This window comes from Chiloscyllium plagiosum, unplaced genomic scaffold (assembly GCF_037043375.1).
Source record: "Chiloscyllium plagiosum isolate Xiang-an unplaced genomic scaffold, Cpla_swu_hap1 HiC_scaffold_32, whole genome shotgun sequence".
Lineage (NCBI taxonomy): Eukaryota > Metazoa > Chordata > Chondrichthyes > Orectolobiformes > Hemiscylliidae > Chiloscyllium > Chiloscyllium plagiosum.
In genome coordinates this window covers 10,388,543-10,402,848 of record NW_028270170.1, presented here as the reverse complement: position 1 = coordinate 10,402,848, position 14,306 = coordinate 10,388,543, and the positions used below count along the sequence as shown (strand labels likewise).

The window sequence follows — 14,306 nt, the reverse complement described above, 5'->3', positions numbered from 1 at the left end:
TTCTTCAAAGTCTAATATTGGATGTAAAGGTTGAATTGTGAGTTCAGTTTCTTCATTACCTAACATGTATGTCATGTCCAGAGAAATCTGACTGCATTTCAATGATATTCTGCCCAATAAAAATTATTTAGCATTTTAACTTGACTTTCTGATGCTTGCGGTTACTGTTATTAGAATTTTGTGAGCCAACGGATCAAGAACAAGAGGTCACAGTGTAGTGTTATGGACTAAGCCAGACCACTCAAAACATTCTTGAGCAGGCAACACAGACCACAACTTTGCAATTTGTATCAGTAAGTGTACAGTGAAAATTACCCGGAGTAGGTTGGCGAGATTGACTACCAAGTTTTAAAACAGACAGAAATTTATTTACAAAATGACACAATGAAACACAAAGAACAGAATAAAGAACCCCTACAGAACTCAGTCTATCCAAACTAGACTTAATTTTGCTGTTCCAAATATACAGAACAGTCCCAATAAGCTAACCCCTTTAAAAAAAGACAGTTAAAAAATGGAACAAATGCTTACAGGTTGAAGTTAGCAGGGCAGGAGAGAGAGAGAGAGAGAGAGAGAGAGAGAGAGAACTGAAAGCTCAGCAGGAGAGCTGAACTCTCCCCTTTCATTATACAGGTCACTTTTAAAACATCTTCTTCCTGACCTCTCCGCCCCACCCCCTCTCCGGCCTATCACCCTCACCTTAACCTCCTTCCACCTATCGTATTCCCAGCGCCCCTCCCCCAAGTCCCTCCTCCCTACCTTTTACCTTAGCCTGCTTGGCACACCCTCCTCATTCCTGAAGAAGGGCTTATGCCTGAAACATCGATTCTCCTATTCCTTTGATGCTGCCTGACCTGCTGCGCTTTTCCAGCAACACATTTTTAAGCACTTTTAAAACATGACCACTTTGGCCTGAAGTCTCATCTTATAAACAAAAAGGCCTCTCAATACCCTGTAATCTCTGTCCTAAACCAATCGGAGCTGGGAGCTTTTATTACCCCTCTGGAAAAAACCAAGGAGACAGGATCCTTGAGAAAAGGAACAACTTTCCGAAAAAAGGGACCAGCTTTGTGACAGTAGGCCATTTCAGTAATAGATGAGGAGAAATGTCTTTCCTTGGAGGTTGATAAATCTGTGGAATTCTCAACCACAAAAAGTGAATAACGATGAGGTGCTGAATGTTTAAGAAATAAAAAAATCTCTAGAGATGAAAGTCATTGAATTATCTAAGGGACCGAGTGATATTATGATAAAGGATCGCCCATGATCTTATTGAATGGCAGAATAGACTCAATGGGCTGAATGGCCTACTCCTGTTCCTGTTTTCCTTGTTTTGTGTTGTTTAAAGGAATGGGCTTGAAGAATAGTTAGTTCAGCTGACTGGACTTTACAGAACAACTTTAACCTGGTGACTAAGGGGCCCTCTTGTGGCACAGTGGTAGTGTCTTACCCCATGACTGGGAGGCCCAGGTTCCAGTCCCACCTGCTCCAGAGATGTGTAATAACAACTCTGAACAGGTTGATTAAGAAAATAACCTCTAGTAATGTCTGAAGGCTGATTAAATGTATAACAATTAGTCACAACATGAAGAGCTCCTAAAGATTATCAGTTACCTTTTAAAAGGTTGACTATTATCCACCACACAATGTTAATAGTGGATCTTCTGTTTAATCCAATTATTGGAGTGGAGTCAAGAGGCAGCTGTGTTTCCCAGCCCTAGGCTGCTCAAGTGCATAAATAATACTTCATTGTGACCTCCATTTTAGTTTCAGAGGTAAAGGAGAATGGAGGTTTCAGGCAAGTTATTCAATTGAATTCCCTGTGATTTTCTGGGCTGTTTGGCCAATTCCCTAGAGTCTGGAAACTGGAGGAACAACTTAGTGTACTTTCTGAACAGGTAAGGTCTCTGCTGAATGGGAATGTCTTTTCAAGTTATCTAACCTCTGAAACCTTCTCTTTCTTTGAAGCCTTGTGAGTGTGATAAGGAGAATGTCAAAAGAGCCTTACACAAACATCTCACCTGCAAACGCATGAACGCCAAAACTTTGTAGAATCCCTACAGTATGGGAGCATGCCATTTGGCCCATTGGATCCACACTGACCCTCCCAAGAGCATCCCAACCATACCTACATGGCTGGCTTGGTACAGAGATGAAAGGGGTTTTGGGAGGCCTTTTTGTTTATACGTAAACATATGAGACTTTAGGTCATAGCCTTCATGTTTTAGGAGTGACCAGTATAATGACAGGGGAACGATAAGCCCTAGAAGCTGAATTCTTGTTGTTAGTCAGTTCAGTTCAGCAGAGGAGCTGTGTAGAAACAGGCTGCTAGACTCTGCCTCCTTATGTCCTTCTAACTTCGACCTGTAAGCCTCTGTTTCAGTTTTAAGGGGTTTGTTTATTGGGACTGTTGTGTATTTTCGAAACAGCATAATTAAGTCTAGTTTGGATAGACTGAGTTTTGTGGGTATTCTATATTCTGTTCTGAGGGCAGCATGGTGGCTCGAGGGTGGCATGGTGTCTCAGTGGTTAGCACTGCTGCCTCACAACACCAGGGACCCAGGTTCAATTCCCGCCTCAGGCTACTGTCTGTGTGGAGTTTGCACATTTTCCTTGTGTCTACGTGGGTTTCCTCTGGGTTCTCTGGTTTCTTCCCACATTCCAAAAGATGTGCAGGCCAGGTGATTTGGCCATGGTAAATTGCCCGTAGTATTAGGTGCATTAGTCAGAGGGAAATGGGTCTGGGTGGGTTGCTCTTCGGAGGGTCAGTGTGGACTTGTTGCGCCAAACGGCCTGTTTCCACACTGTAGGGAATCTAATCATACTATAATTTTGTGAATACATTTTTGTCTGGTTTTAAAACCTGATAGTCAACCGAGCTAACTTACTCCGGGTAATTTTACACTTACCGAAACAAATAGCAAAGTTATGATCTGGGCTGCCTGCTTCAGAATGTTTTGAGTGGTCTGGCCTAGTCCATAACATTCTCCATGACTATAGTAAAGATCAAGAAGTTGTGAACACTATCACCGAAATGCTTTCCCACCAAGAGATTCATTTTGGAAGGTCGAATTTGAATGCAGATTACAAGTTTAAAGGCAGGACTCTAGGCGGAGTGGAGGAACAGAGGGATCTTGGGGTCCACATCTGTAGATCCCTCAAAGTTGCCACCCAAGTTGATAGGGTTGTTAAAAAAGCATATCATGGCTTTCATTAGCAGGAGGATTGAGTTTAACAGCAATGAGGTTATGCTGCAACTCTATAGAGCCCTGGTTAGACCACACTTGGAATATTGTGTTCAGTTCTGGTCGGCTCATTATGTGGAAGCTTTAGAGAGGGTGCAGAGGAGATTTACCAGGATGCTGCCTGGACTGGAGGGCATATCTTTATGAAGAAAGATTAAGGGGGCTAGGGCTTTTCTAATTGGAACGAAGAAGGATGAGAGGTGACTTGATAGAGGTGTACAAAATGATGACAGTCATATATAGAATGGATAGCCAGAGACATTTTCCCAGGGTGGAAATGGCTATCACCAGGTGGCATAATTTTAAGGTGATTGGAGGAAGTTTTAGGGGAAATGTCAGAGGTAGGGTTTTTACACACAGTGTGATGCGTGCATGGAATGCACTGCCAGCGGTGGTAGTAGAGTCAGATACATTAGGGACATTTTAAGCGACTCTTGGATATGCACATGGATGATAGTAAAATGTAAGGTATGTAGGTTAGTTTGATCTTAGAATAGGATAAAAGGTTGGCACAACATTGAGGGCCAAAGGGCCTCTACTGTGCTGTAATGTTCTACATTCTATGTTCTATTATAACACAAACAGATCATGGAGACTACAGCATGTATTGGCTCGTTGAAATAATGTTCTAATGCAGCTTCGTTTGTGGATGTTGGGATTATTGCTTCTTTAGTTCAGTATTTAGTCCATATGTGTTGTTTTCCTGTAGATGCTGGTTTGAAGGTCCTCATTGACTGTTTGCTCTACTGTAGCACAGAGGAACTACAAACAGCAGAGGAAAATCTGCGTATTCAAAAAGCTCTAGGATTTCACATAGAATATTGCATGCAAAATCTATTTTGTGGTTATATGACAAGGGGAGAGGATTCACTCTTCATTCTGAAATTCTGTAGCCTACAACGCGAACCATCTAAAAGTCCCAATATGTTAAGTAGGCACAGCTTTCACTCATTTATTTCACTTGTTTGGTTACTATCTGAAATGGGAGAGAATATGGAAAGGCTCCATTTCTGACGTGTGATCCTCTCTGCCAATTTTCTTCTCTGTAATCTACTTTAAATAAGACTTTCTATCTAAGCAACAAAGACAGAAGTTTACTCCTAAGTACTTTCAATAAGGCTACAGTTCTACTGAGGAAATCTGGAATGCAAGCAGAAGATCAGGACGATATTGGTCATTTGGAAATCCCCCTCTATACTGCACTAGCTCTGACACAGCTGAAGAGATTTTCAAAACGTTCATCTTTGACCTTGCATGATCTTATCTGAACAAACAAAAACAGAAAATGCTGGAGAAACTCAGCATGACTGGCACCCATTTGGAGAGAAAACAGAGTTAACATTGAGTCCAGTGACCCTACTTCAGAACAGTATATTACTTGCCCCAATATCTCAATGCTATGCTTTTATTAATGGTTCAGTTAGCTTGTTTGGGATGTTAAAGTTAGTACCTGAATGCAAATTATTGTCACAGCACTAATACTGACTGGAACTTTGGGGTGGCACGGTGGCTCAGTGGTTAGCACTGCTGCCTCACAGCACCAGGGTCCCAGGTTTACTTCCTGCCTCAGGCAACTGTCTGTGTGGAGTCTGCACATTCTCCCTGTGTCTTCTTGGGTTTCCTCTGGGTGCTCTGGTTTCCTCCCACAGTCCAAAGATGTGTGGGTTAGGTGAATTGACCATGTTAAATTGCCTGTAGTGTTAGGTGGATTAGTCAGGGGTAAATATAAGGGGATGGGTTTCTCTTCAGAGGGTCGATTTGGGCTGAAGGGCCTGTTTCCACACTGTAGGTAATCTAACTCCTGTTTAGCCTGAACTGGCTCCAAGAGCTTTCCAGAATTTGGTCCTCCACTGCAAGTTTTAAATAGTTAGACATATGTAATTGCCTTTTTGCTGTGAAATCGGTGTGGAAGTATAAGCTGCCTGTCCTCAGCAAGTGCAACAGTACCAAGACACATTGTTTAGTGCCATTAAGGAAGAACAAACACGCATCTGAAAAAAACATTATATTAATTTATTTGTAATTATCAGCCCCTCCCACAAGGATAGAGATTCTATTTTTACAAAGTTTTATTTAAAATTGTACATTTTGATTTATTCACATTTGGTACATTCTGTTCTCAGTGATTACAGCAGCATTTATATTTACCTTCATATACATACATGAAGGGTAATATGTACAGTATTGCATTTTGATGGGCATTCATTCGTGCATACATCTCTGTATACACAGTGTATAACCCCATATGCAAGATATGTGCAAATTCACACTTCATTGTCTCCGGGTCAAATCTCTGGAATTCCCTGACAGTGCTAATGGAAACACCATCACACACAGTGTGCAGTTATTCCAGATGGACAGTCTTCATTTTCTCAAAAGATAACTATGGCATAAGCATTAAATGCTGCCCTTGTTGGTAATGCTGTTGAGAACTGAAAATGTGTTGCTGGAAAAGCGCAGCAGGTCAGGCAGCATCCAGGGAACAGGAGAATCGACGTTTCGGGCATAAGCCCTTCTTCAGGAATATGCCCGAAACGTCGATTCTCCTGTTCCCTGGATGCTGCCTGACCTGCTGCGCTGTTCCAGCAACACATTTTCAGCTCTGATCACCAGCATCTGCAGACCTCACTTTCTCCTCAATGCTGTTGAGAATGAAAGTGAAACTAAAGAAACCATATAAAATGTCCATTTAGATGAATTTGAAAGGCCAGTAGTTTTCTAAAATTTTTGACATTAACAATTAGCATGTGTTATAATCCCCTCCCCACACCTTCTTAAAAAAACCATTAATAAAGGACAAGAACCACCAAAGCTTCAAAATTAACTTGAATCAAATCAAAATTAAAGTTGCCTTCCTGTGGGTGATGTCAATGTTAGTGATTGTCTTTTAAATACAGAGGCAGATTGGACAATATAACGGCCAGGATACCTTTCAACCTACAATGGCCCACCTGAGAGCTGGGCAGTGGCAGAAAATCTATCACCGGAGGCCATCCATTGATAGTGGCTGAGTGACCGGATCAGCTGCCAGGTAATCCATGGATACAGAATGCCCTGCAATCAGGGGATTGAGAGGATGGATCCCAACGTTTCTGTGCACCTTAAAGTAACGATCCCAGTCCATCCAGGACCCAGAATGATGCAGAACTAAAATCGTGGCTCCAAGCTGTTGGATTGGCCCAGTAAGAAACTCACTGCTGCCTCCCATCAGGCTGCTGAGTTAAAGTTGGCGTCATCCAAACTCTCCATGTGTAATAAACAGGGCCCTGCAAGTTAACAACATTTTCTTGACTCTCTGCAGCTCCAGGGCATGTCAATCACTTGGTTTCGTTTAACTTTCCATTTGTTTTCCTAAAAATGATCCCACACAGACACACATTCAAAATGCTTACAGCCACTGACATCCACACAAACTGCTGGCATGCATTTCCACACATGTACAGTTGGGCTTCTCAAAGTGCAGTCACAAGTTGTAAGGCAGCCATACCTCTGTGAATTTCTAAGTTATGAACAGTTGGACAGTTGTCCTCCCGCTCTCTGAGTTCCAACTGAGGGGTCATAGCAATCTTCGAGCCTTAGAACGGTGTTACAGAGGAAAAACATTTGACTTACGTCAAATTGCACTGACTTACAGTCCCAAATACACATACGCATAACCAGATATATTCAAACAGATAGGCACTTGAGTTAATACATTCTTAAAAACACATGTAGCCCCAGACATACACAAACAAACTTGAATCAATGTGTATAACTTTAAGAAAGCAATTTTCAGAATTGCAGGTAATGCAACAGCTGATTATAGATCAGATGTTACCCTAAAGTGCCTCATTTTATGAATGAAAGTTTCACTGCAGTCTGAAAGTAATTGTACTTTAAACATCCTTAATGACTTTCCCTGTGTTAAACTACTCAAGCGTACATCATAGCTTTAAGTCTAACTGAATCTTCTCTCGGTGTCACTCTGAAAGTTCTCTCGAGGCAGTACACATGTTTATCTGAAAACCAATGAGGTTTTTCTTCACTGTGTAAATGTCAAGCTGAAATCGGGTGCAAATTATCATTCTCTAAATGACATAGGGTCAGTTTTCCCAAAGTCAGAACATATTTTTGTGCTAAAGGTTTTCAATTTCCTGGAGAGTCCTATTTAGGAATTGTGGAGACATGGTGTATGTAAGAAATGCCGGGAGTTGCAGAGTCAAAAAGAATTAATTATTGGACTCTCTTTGTCCCTCCCCAGGTTATCACAACAAAAGCAAGGGACAAAAAGCTTAAAAGTAATTTGTTACCCCTTGTTTAATCAGCTAAATCATTGAAAGTGCTCTACTCAGGTGGCACTGAACTAACCAGAACAAGAGATCTGCAGGAAAACCCATGGTGTAGGGACCCTTTATGTTGGGTTACTACCTGGGTAAATGCGGTTAAGGTGCCAATCAGTCACAATATAACTGAATGATGGAACAGGCCAAAGAGTCAGAGTCATACAGCAGACACAAGACCCTTCAGCCCATTGAGTCTGCACAGACCTACTTACCCTAAACGCACTTTACAGCACTTGGCCCTTAGATTGCCATAACATTCAAGGCACAGTGGCACAGTGGCTAGCACTGCTGCCTCACAGCGCCAGAGACCTGGGCTCAATTCCCACCTCAGGCAACTGTCTCTGTGGAGTTTGCACATTCTCCCCGTGTCTGCGTGGGTTTTCTCCGGGTGCTCCGGTTTCCTCCCACAATCCAAAAATGTGCAGGTTGGGTGAATTGGCCATGCTAAATTGCCTGTAGTGTTAGGTGTAGGGGAATGGGTCTGGGTTACTCTTTGGCAGGTCGGTGTGGACTTGTTGGGCTGCAGAGCCTGTTTCCACACTGTAAGTAATCTAGTCTAATCTATGGGCTAAATGCAAGAAGTGGTGCAGATAGGTTAGCATCCTATGGGCTGAAGGGCCTCATCTCTGCTGTATGACTGACACAGCCTGTTTTATTCTTCGATTATATCGTGACTGAACAACACCTTTACCATGCTTGGTACCCCAGCATTTTAAAAGTATTGCCAAACCAAAATAAAATAATTTTGAAGATTTTCTTTTGATCCCTGTCCCAATTCCCCACCCACCCATTTGAAATACTTCAACTAGATATCTCGTTAATCTTCCAAACATAACAGAATATGAATCTATGCATCCCATCATCAATTAATGATAAATTCAGCTCATATTATTCCAATGAATCTACATTGCTTCCTGATAACGTCACAATATCATTGCAATCATTGACGATATTAGTCATGAATCTAGAGTGCAATCCTTTATCATTCCTTTGCTACTCTAGCAATGGCATTAACATAAAATGGATTTGAACCATTAGACAGAGGTCACAGAAGGACCTTAGCTTAGTTGGTAGCACACTTGCCTCTCAGTCATGGGTTTGTTGACTGAAGTCCCACCCAGAGGCTACAGCCTGAAATCTAGTGTGACGCTTGCACAGCACTATAGAGAGAGTGCTGCAGTGTTGGAGGTAGCAACTTCTCAATGAGAAATGTCCCTTTAAGTAGGCATAAGAGTTTCCATGGCTATTGTTTTCAGAAAAAGAGAGGTGCAAAAGGAACTTCTCATGTCCAACTCAATATTGATCCTGTAACCATCAGATCGTCTGTCCATTATCACTATTTGTGGGATCCTGCTGTGCTCAAATTAACAGTTGTGTTTCCTATATTATAACAGTTCCATTTCAAAAAATTATTCAGTGGCCAAAAGGTATTTTGGAATGTCCTGAGGTCGTGAAAAAATGCTATGTGGAAGTAAATTCTTGCTTTCTTGCAGCTTGCACTGGTCCAAACCAGTTCATTTGACATAATGCACAGCTTGAGAGTGGGACATTATGATTCCAAAGAAATCCATCGACAAATAAAAGAGAGAGGCAGGTACAGTGGTCTTGTGGCATTTTGTACAGTTACATGCTTAACATTGGAATTCAAAGCCAGCAACAGGTTTTGCAGCAAAAATTTGTTTCCTCCTGCCCGTGAAAACGGAAGGCTATAAATCATGTGTTTCATTTCAATGCCACTGCCCTTTGTGGACCCAGCAGGAGGATGGCACAGAAAGGATGCCGAGACAGAAAGGTTGTACAACGTTTGCTCACACGGCAGACTGCAATAAGTGGCGAAGGATCCACAGTTGGAGGGTAGGGAGATGGGGGTTTCAAGGGCCAGGGAGGGGGCTGGTGGCCAATAAGGAAAGCAGTAGCATTCCTACCCTCCTGACTGCATTAAAAAGAAAATGGCAGACTTACAATGGAGGTTTCTGTCTCCAGAGTAGCTGTACTCCTACTTCAACTGAGCACAAACACAAGACTGGTCCCCGGCTACAGACCCCAGCTAAATGTCACTCTTTTGGCCCAATGATTGTAGTAACATTCTGATGTGCTTCAGCTCAGAAGGTCCCAACCATTGCCTTTTGGTGTCTGTGCTGGAAATTCCCAAGCTTAAATACTTGTAAGGGTTAAGTTCTGAATGGATGAGGAACCAACTCCTTTTGGAAAAACAACTATCCAGCTGCTGTGTTTTAAGAGCAGGCTGTGGGTGAGGGATGGGTGGTAGGGGGAATGCTAAAACAAAGGGTTAAAACACACACACACACACACACTTGTTAAGCTGACTGTCTCGATGAACAGAGCTGAAAATGTGTTGCTGGAAAAGTGCAGCAGTTCAGGCAGCATCCAAGGAGCAGGAGAATCGACGTTTCGGGCATGAGCCGAAACGTCGATTCTCCTGCTCCTTGGATGCTGCCTGACCTGCTGCGCTTTTCCAGCAACACATTTTCAGCTCTGATCTCCAGCATCTACAGTCCTCACTTTCTCCTGTCTCGATGAACAGACAATAAAAGATGCAGAGACAGACAACAGTGCTGCTTGTCTGATTGTTATCCATGCTGCACCACGCTGCCTGGCCTGGACCAGAAATCCAAACTCAAGGGGAAAATCAAACTTAAAACTGAAATTTGATAAAAATGAATGCTTGTTTGTTTGTTTGTGTCAGAACATTCTCGAGAGATGAAAGATATTCCACGTTGACCGCATCTTCCAACAGAAATTAGCTTTTACTCCATTAAAGCAAATTTCCGATCAGCAGGTGAAGGAGGATCCAGGGAAAACGGAGAATGAGAAACTGTACAAGTAAAAATGTTGAGAAGGGGAGATGTTTGTGGAAAAGGAAAAGGCAAGAGCTTTCCTCGCTCTTTCTTCAGTTATTGTGCTTCAGCATCATTCTCCATGATTAAACTCCTGAGCTCCTTATTAGGCCAGCCCCATTTTCAACGCAAGGTTTTGGCTCAAGTCAAGAAACCCATTTTATTGATTGGTTAATTGTCAGTGATGATGGGATAACCCCTAGCTCCAGTCTATATCTAAAATGAAATGTTTAGGTGTCTATGTTTTGTCTCCAAGCAAGTTAAAGTGAGACAAATGAACTTAAGCGAAGATCTGAAGAGCTTGCTGGTTGAAAGTGAAGCTCTTCATAGCTCATTTCACCCAGTCAAAATATTATTCTAACTCGAAATTGTGTTTTACTCCACCTGGCACCGATCCAGCTGAAGTTTGATAATTCCTTTACTGTGCATTCGTAGAAGATGTTGGAACTCTGTCGGCATAGAGTGGACATGTAGTTTGGGCAACTCATTGTCATAGTAGTGATGTTGTACGGCTTTACCTTCAATACTTTTTGCAAAGGGCCAGAAACCATAAATCCACACTTCGTCACACAGTTCCACTGCAAGGCTTATAATCATTAAGCCAGTGGAGAGACGGTTCACTTTAATGCCTTTGGAAAGCCAAAACTTGCTCAAGTCTTGCATGTACTTGGGGTGAAAAAACACAACTTTCTGCTTTGCCTGGAAATCTTCAAGTGTATAAAGAGCCCTGAAACTGAGAGCCGTGTTCTGGGCGTAGGAAAAGGCAGGAAAGAGGAGAAGGGCTTCATTGTAGACAATGGTGTCAGTATAAAAAGATTTTCTCCTATTGAGGAGTCCTGCATATCTGTCAGAGAAAATAAAAGCATTCACTTTTACTTCACAATATTTTTATTAGTTCAATATGCAGCATCTCCCTTACCCCTTTACCAATAATATTTAACTACCACTACCTATCCCTACTTCTGTACGCATCCTATTTACTCCATTCAACATGGAAGCAATACCAACTATTTCTAAACTTCTAGTTAGAGTAATCATTTGATTAGAACAATCTATACACTGTGCCTGCTTTAAACATCTGCAGAGGAACTATATTTCAGATGAGAGACTGAACTGAGGCCCTGCCTGCCTATCAGGTAAAGATATGTGAAAGATATCAGAATTCGATGAAGAGCTTTCTATTAGTTCACTTTCCTCTGCAGTATGTCCAATTTCACCCTGTAAAATAGATGAAAGCTCACTTGTTGACAATCTTTTGCAATACTCAAGTTACTGAGAAGCCCTTGCTCATTATTTCACAGAACATTAAACAAATGATCAATAAATGATCACTGAATGTCAAAAGTCCAATGCTTCTTGCCAAATTACTGGATTCAATCATTAACCAAGAGAAGCCAATGGATTTCCTCAGAGGTTCCTACTAAATAAACTGCCTTAGCCAGCAACTGGGCAGAGCCAAAGTCCCATCGCCTGGTTTGACCTTCATCTCAATACTCCTCCAGTGTTCAGAAAATCTCTGGACATCTCCCCCTCCCCCCCCCTCCAAAACAACATTGGTTGAGACGCCATCTTGGGCTGGTGCATCAAGCCCAATAGCCTAAGGCAACCCGAAACATCAAGTTCGTGCTTTTCCCCCATTTCCACAAATCATCAATTCCCTCTTTACCCACTACAAAGGATGGAAGCATTTAAAATACGGAGCAACTAGAGGTGCTTGAGTGGCTAAAGGCGGGCTCTCACCTATTTGTAATGATGCTTGGATTTGCCGTCACCAAATTAGTTTTTATTCCAACATCTTGGGTAAACTTCCCACCCACTGGAGGGAGGTTGCACCTGGAAAAAGGACATGAATGTTGTTACGGAACAGACCAAACCCCCTCAAAATATTCAGAAGATAGCCTGAACGCTAACTTCTATTTATTTTACAGTGTTACATTCCAGATTCAATTCGATTGGTCAAACTACTGGATTTAAAACAAAATGCAACAAAAGAAGAAATTGGAATCACGTAACTCCATTGGAAAACTTTAACAGGACAATAGATACATTCTTTATTACTAATTAACTGTTGCTATAATAACATCCTATAATCACACCTTTGGCAAAAGGCAAATTCCGAAAACTAATTGTCTCAGATGTAATTCCCTGAACAGGCAGAGAACCCCCAGCTTTTGGTTATTACTGAGAGAGGGAAAAAAATAACTTTCACTTCTTCAAGACCCCAACAGCAAAGGCTGCTGCAAGCTAAAACTAAAAACCCTGCTTCTGTTGGAGCTTGACTACACCTATTCGATATGCAACTGTTGTTCCATTAAAAAAAAAACCATGGCTTCACACATTGTTTGTTCTAGAGGCTCTGGTAGACTGCTCACTTCCTCTACCTTAAAATACACTTCAAAAAAAAGGTCAAAATACACCTCCTAAAACCACAGTATCATCACAACATTCAGTTCAAGAACTCCCCAGAAGGATTCACATTTGGGAGCTTGGGCACAGTGATCCAGCCAAATTAAAAGATTATCTTCACAGTGCTCTCCCAACACAAAGTTACTACACTCCAGAACTGATAAACAGAGGTAGGGTCTAAAGGGCTAATCTAGATTTGCTGAACAGAATTGTTCAAGGTTCAGCAATTGTTTCGGCTAGGAAACATACACTACATTTTCATAGTGCAACTAGTTACATGTACTACATCCTGGTTACATTCTTATTAGAATGTTTCTTTCTTAAAGTGACATGAGATCAACATTCATCTCTCCAAGAGTGTGTCCTGCACACAAGAGAAACCAGAGTCTTTTAGTTTTGGGTCACCACCGTGTAAATGTGGCACAGGATGCAAGGGAACTACAGGGTGTTAAATCATCTCTTTGTTTGTAATTCACTTGTGGGATATGGGTATCACTGGCTTTTATTGCCCATCCCTGGTTGCCCATGTGAAGGTGGTGGTGAGCTGCCTTCTTGAACTGCTGCAGTTCATGTGCTGTAGGTAGACCCACAATGCCCATAGGCATGATGTGGAGGAGCTGGCTCAAAGTGGACAGGATTTCCAAGAAGATCACGCATATCCACACAGACGTCAAGTTTCTGCAGAAATGCAACAAAGGAGGAAAGATACCAAAAGGATTACAGATTATGAACCCACTCAAGTCGACCTACAACACAGACTATGCTGATAGATTTTGCTGCCACACCTCTTGCAAACAATGCCCATTGGGAGGGAGAACCAGGATTTTGACCCAACAACACTGAAAGAACAGCAATATATTTCCAAGTCAGATGATGAGGGACTTGGAGGGAACATGCAGTGGACATGATCCCATGCATCTACTGCCCTTGTCCTTTCAACTTCCTAGCCCTTTACCTGTAAAACTGTACCAGCATCTATTGCTATGAAGAGAAATGAGATATGATGGGGTTATTTCATATACATCACAGAAGGCTTAGAAGAGATCTGACTGAGGTGTGAAGATCTGAGGGATATAGACAGGGTCAATAAAATGAAACTTTTCCCGTTAGTAGAGAGGTCAATAACCAGGGGTACAGTTTTACAGGTAAGGGCTAGAAGGTTGAAAGAAAATTTGAGGAAAATCTTCTCACTCAGAGGGCTGTTGGCAGCTCAACTCACTGCCTCAAAGGTTTGTAGAAATGTATTTAGTAGTATTTAGATGAGCAATTTTCATCTTTCATGAGATGTGAGCATTGCTAGAAATGAGCACTGTTGCCCATTCTTAATTGCCCTTGGGAGGGTATTAATCAGAGACTGCAGTCCATCCTGTGTAGAAATACGCCAATATCATTAAAGTTCCTCCAGAGTGAGGAGTAAATAGCTCAATTCCATCTGTCAATGCTCTCACTAATGCTTTCTTCCAATCTCTTCTGTC

The 14,306-nt window shown here is 41.9% G+C and overlaps 1 protein-coding gene across 2 annotated transcripts in view; it reads right to left on the bottom strand.

Moving 5' to 3' along the window:
* The window catches only part of LOC122539794 (uncharacterized), a 73,733-nt gene that overhangs the window by 22,335 nt on the left and 37,092 nt on the right, over positions 1-14,306 (bottom strand). Inside the window, exon 7 of one of the 2 annotated variants that reach the window (XM_043674854.2) lies at positions 12,166-12,258. The exons of the other annotated variant lie outside the window; for it this stretch is intronic. Coding sequence (XP_043530789.2) covers positions 12,166-12,258 — 93 coding nt within the window. The remainder of the gene's footprint in view (positions 1-12,165; positions 12,259-14,306) is intronic. 2 annotated transcript variants of the gene reach the window in all.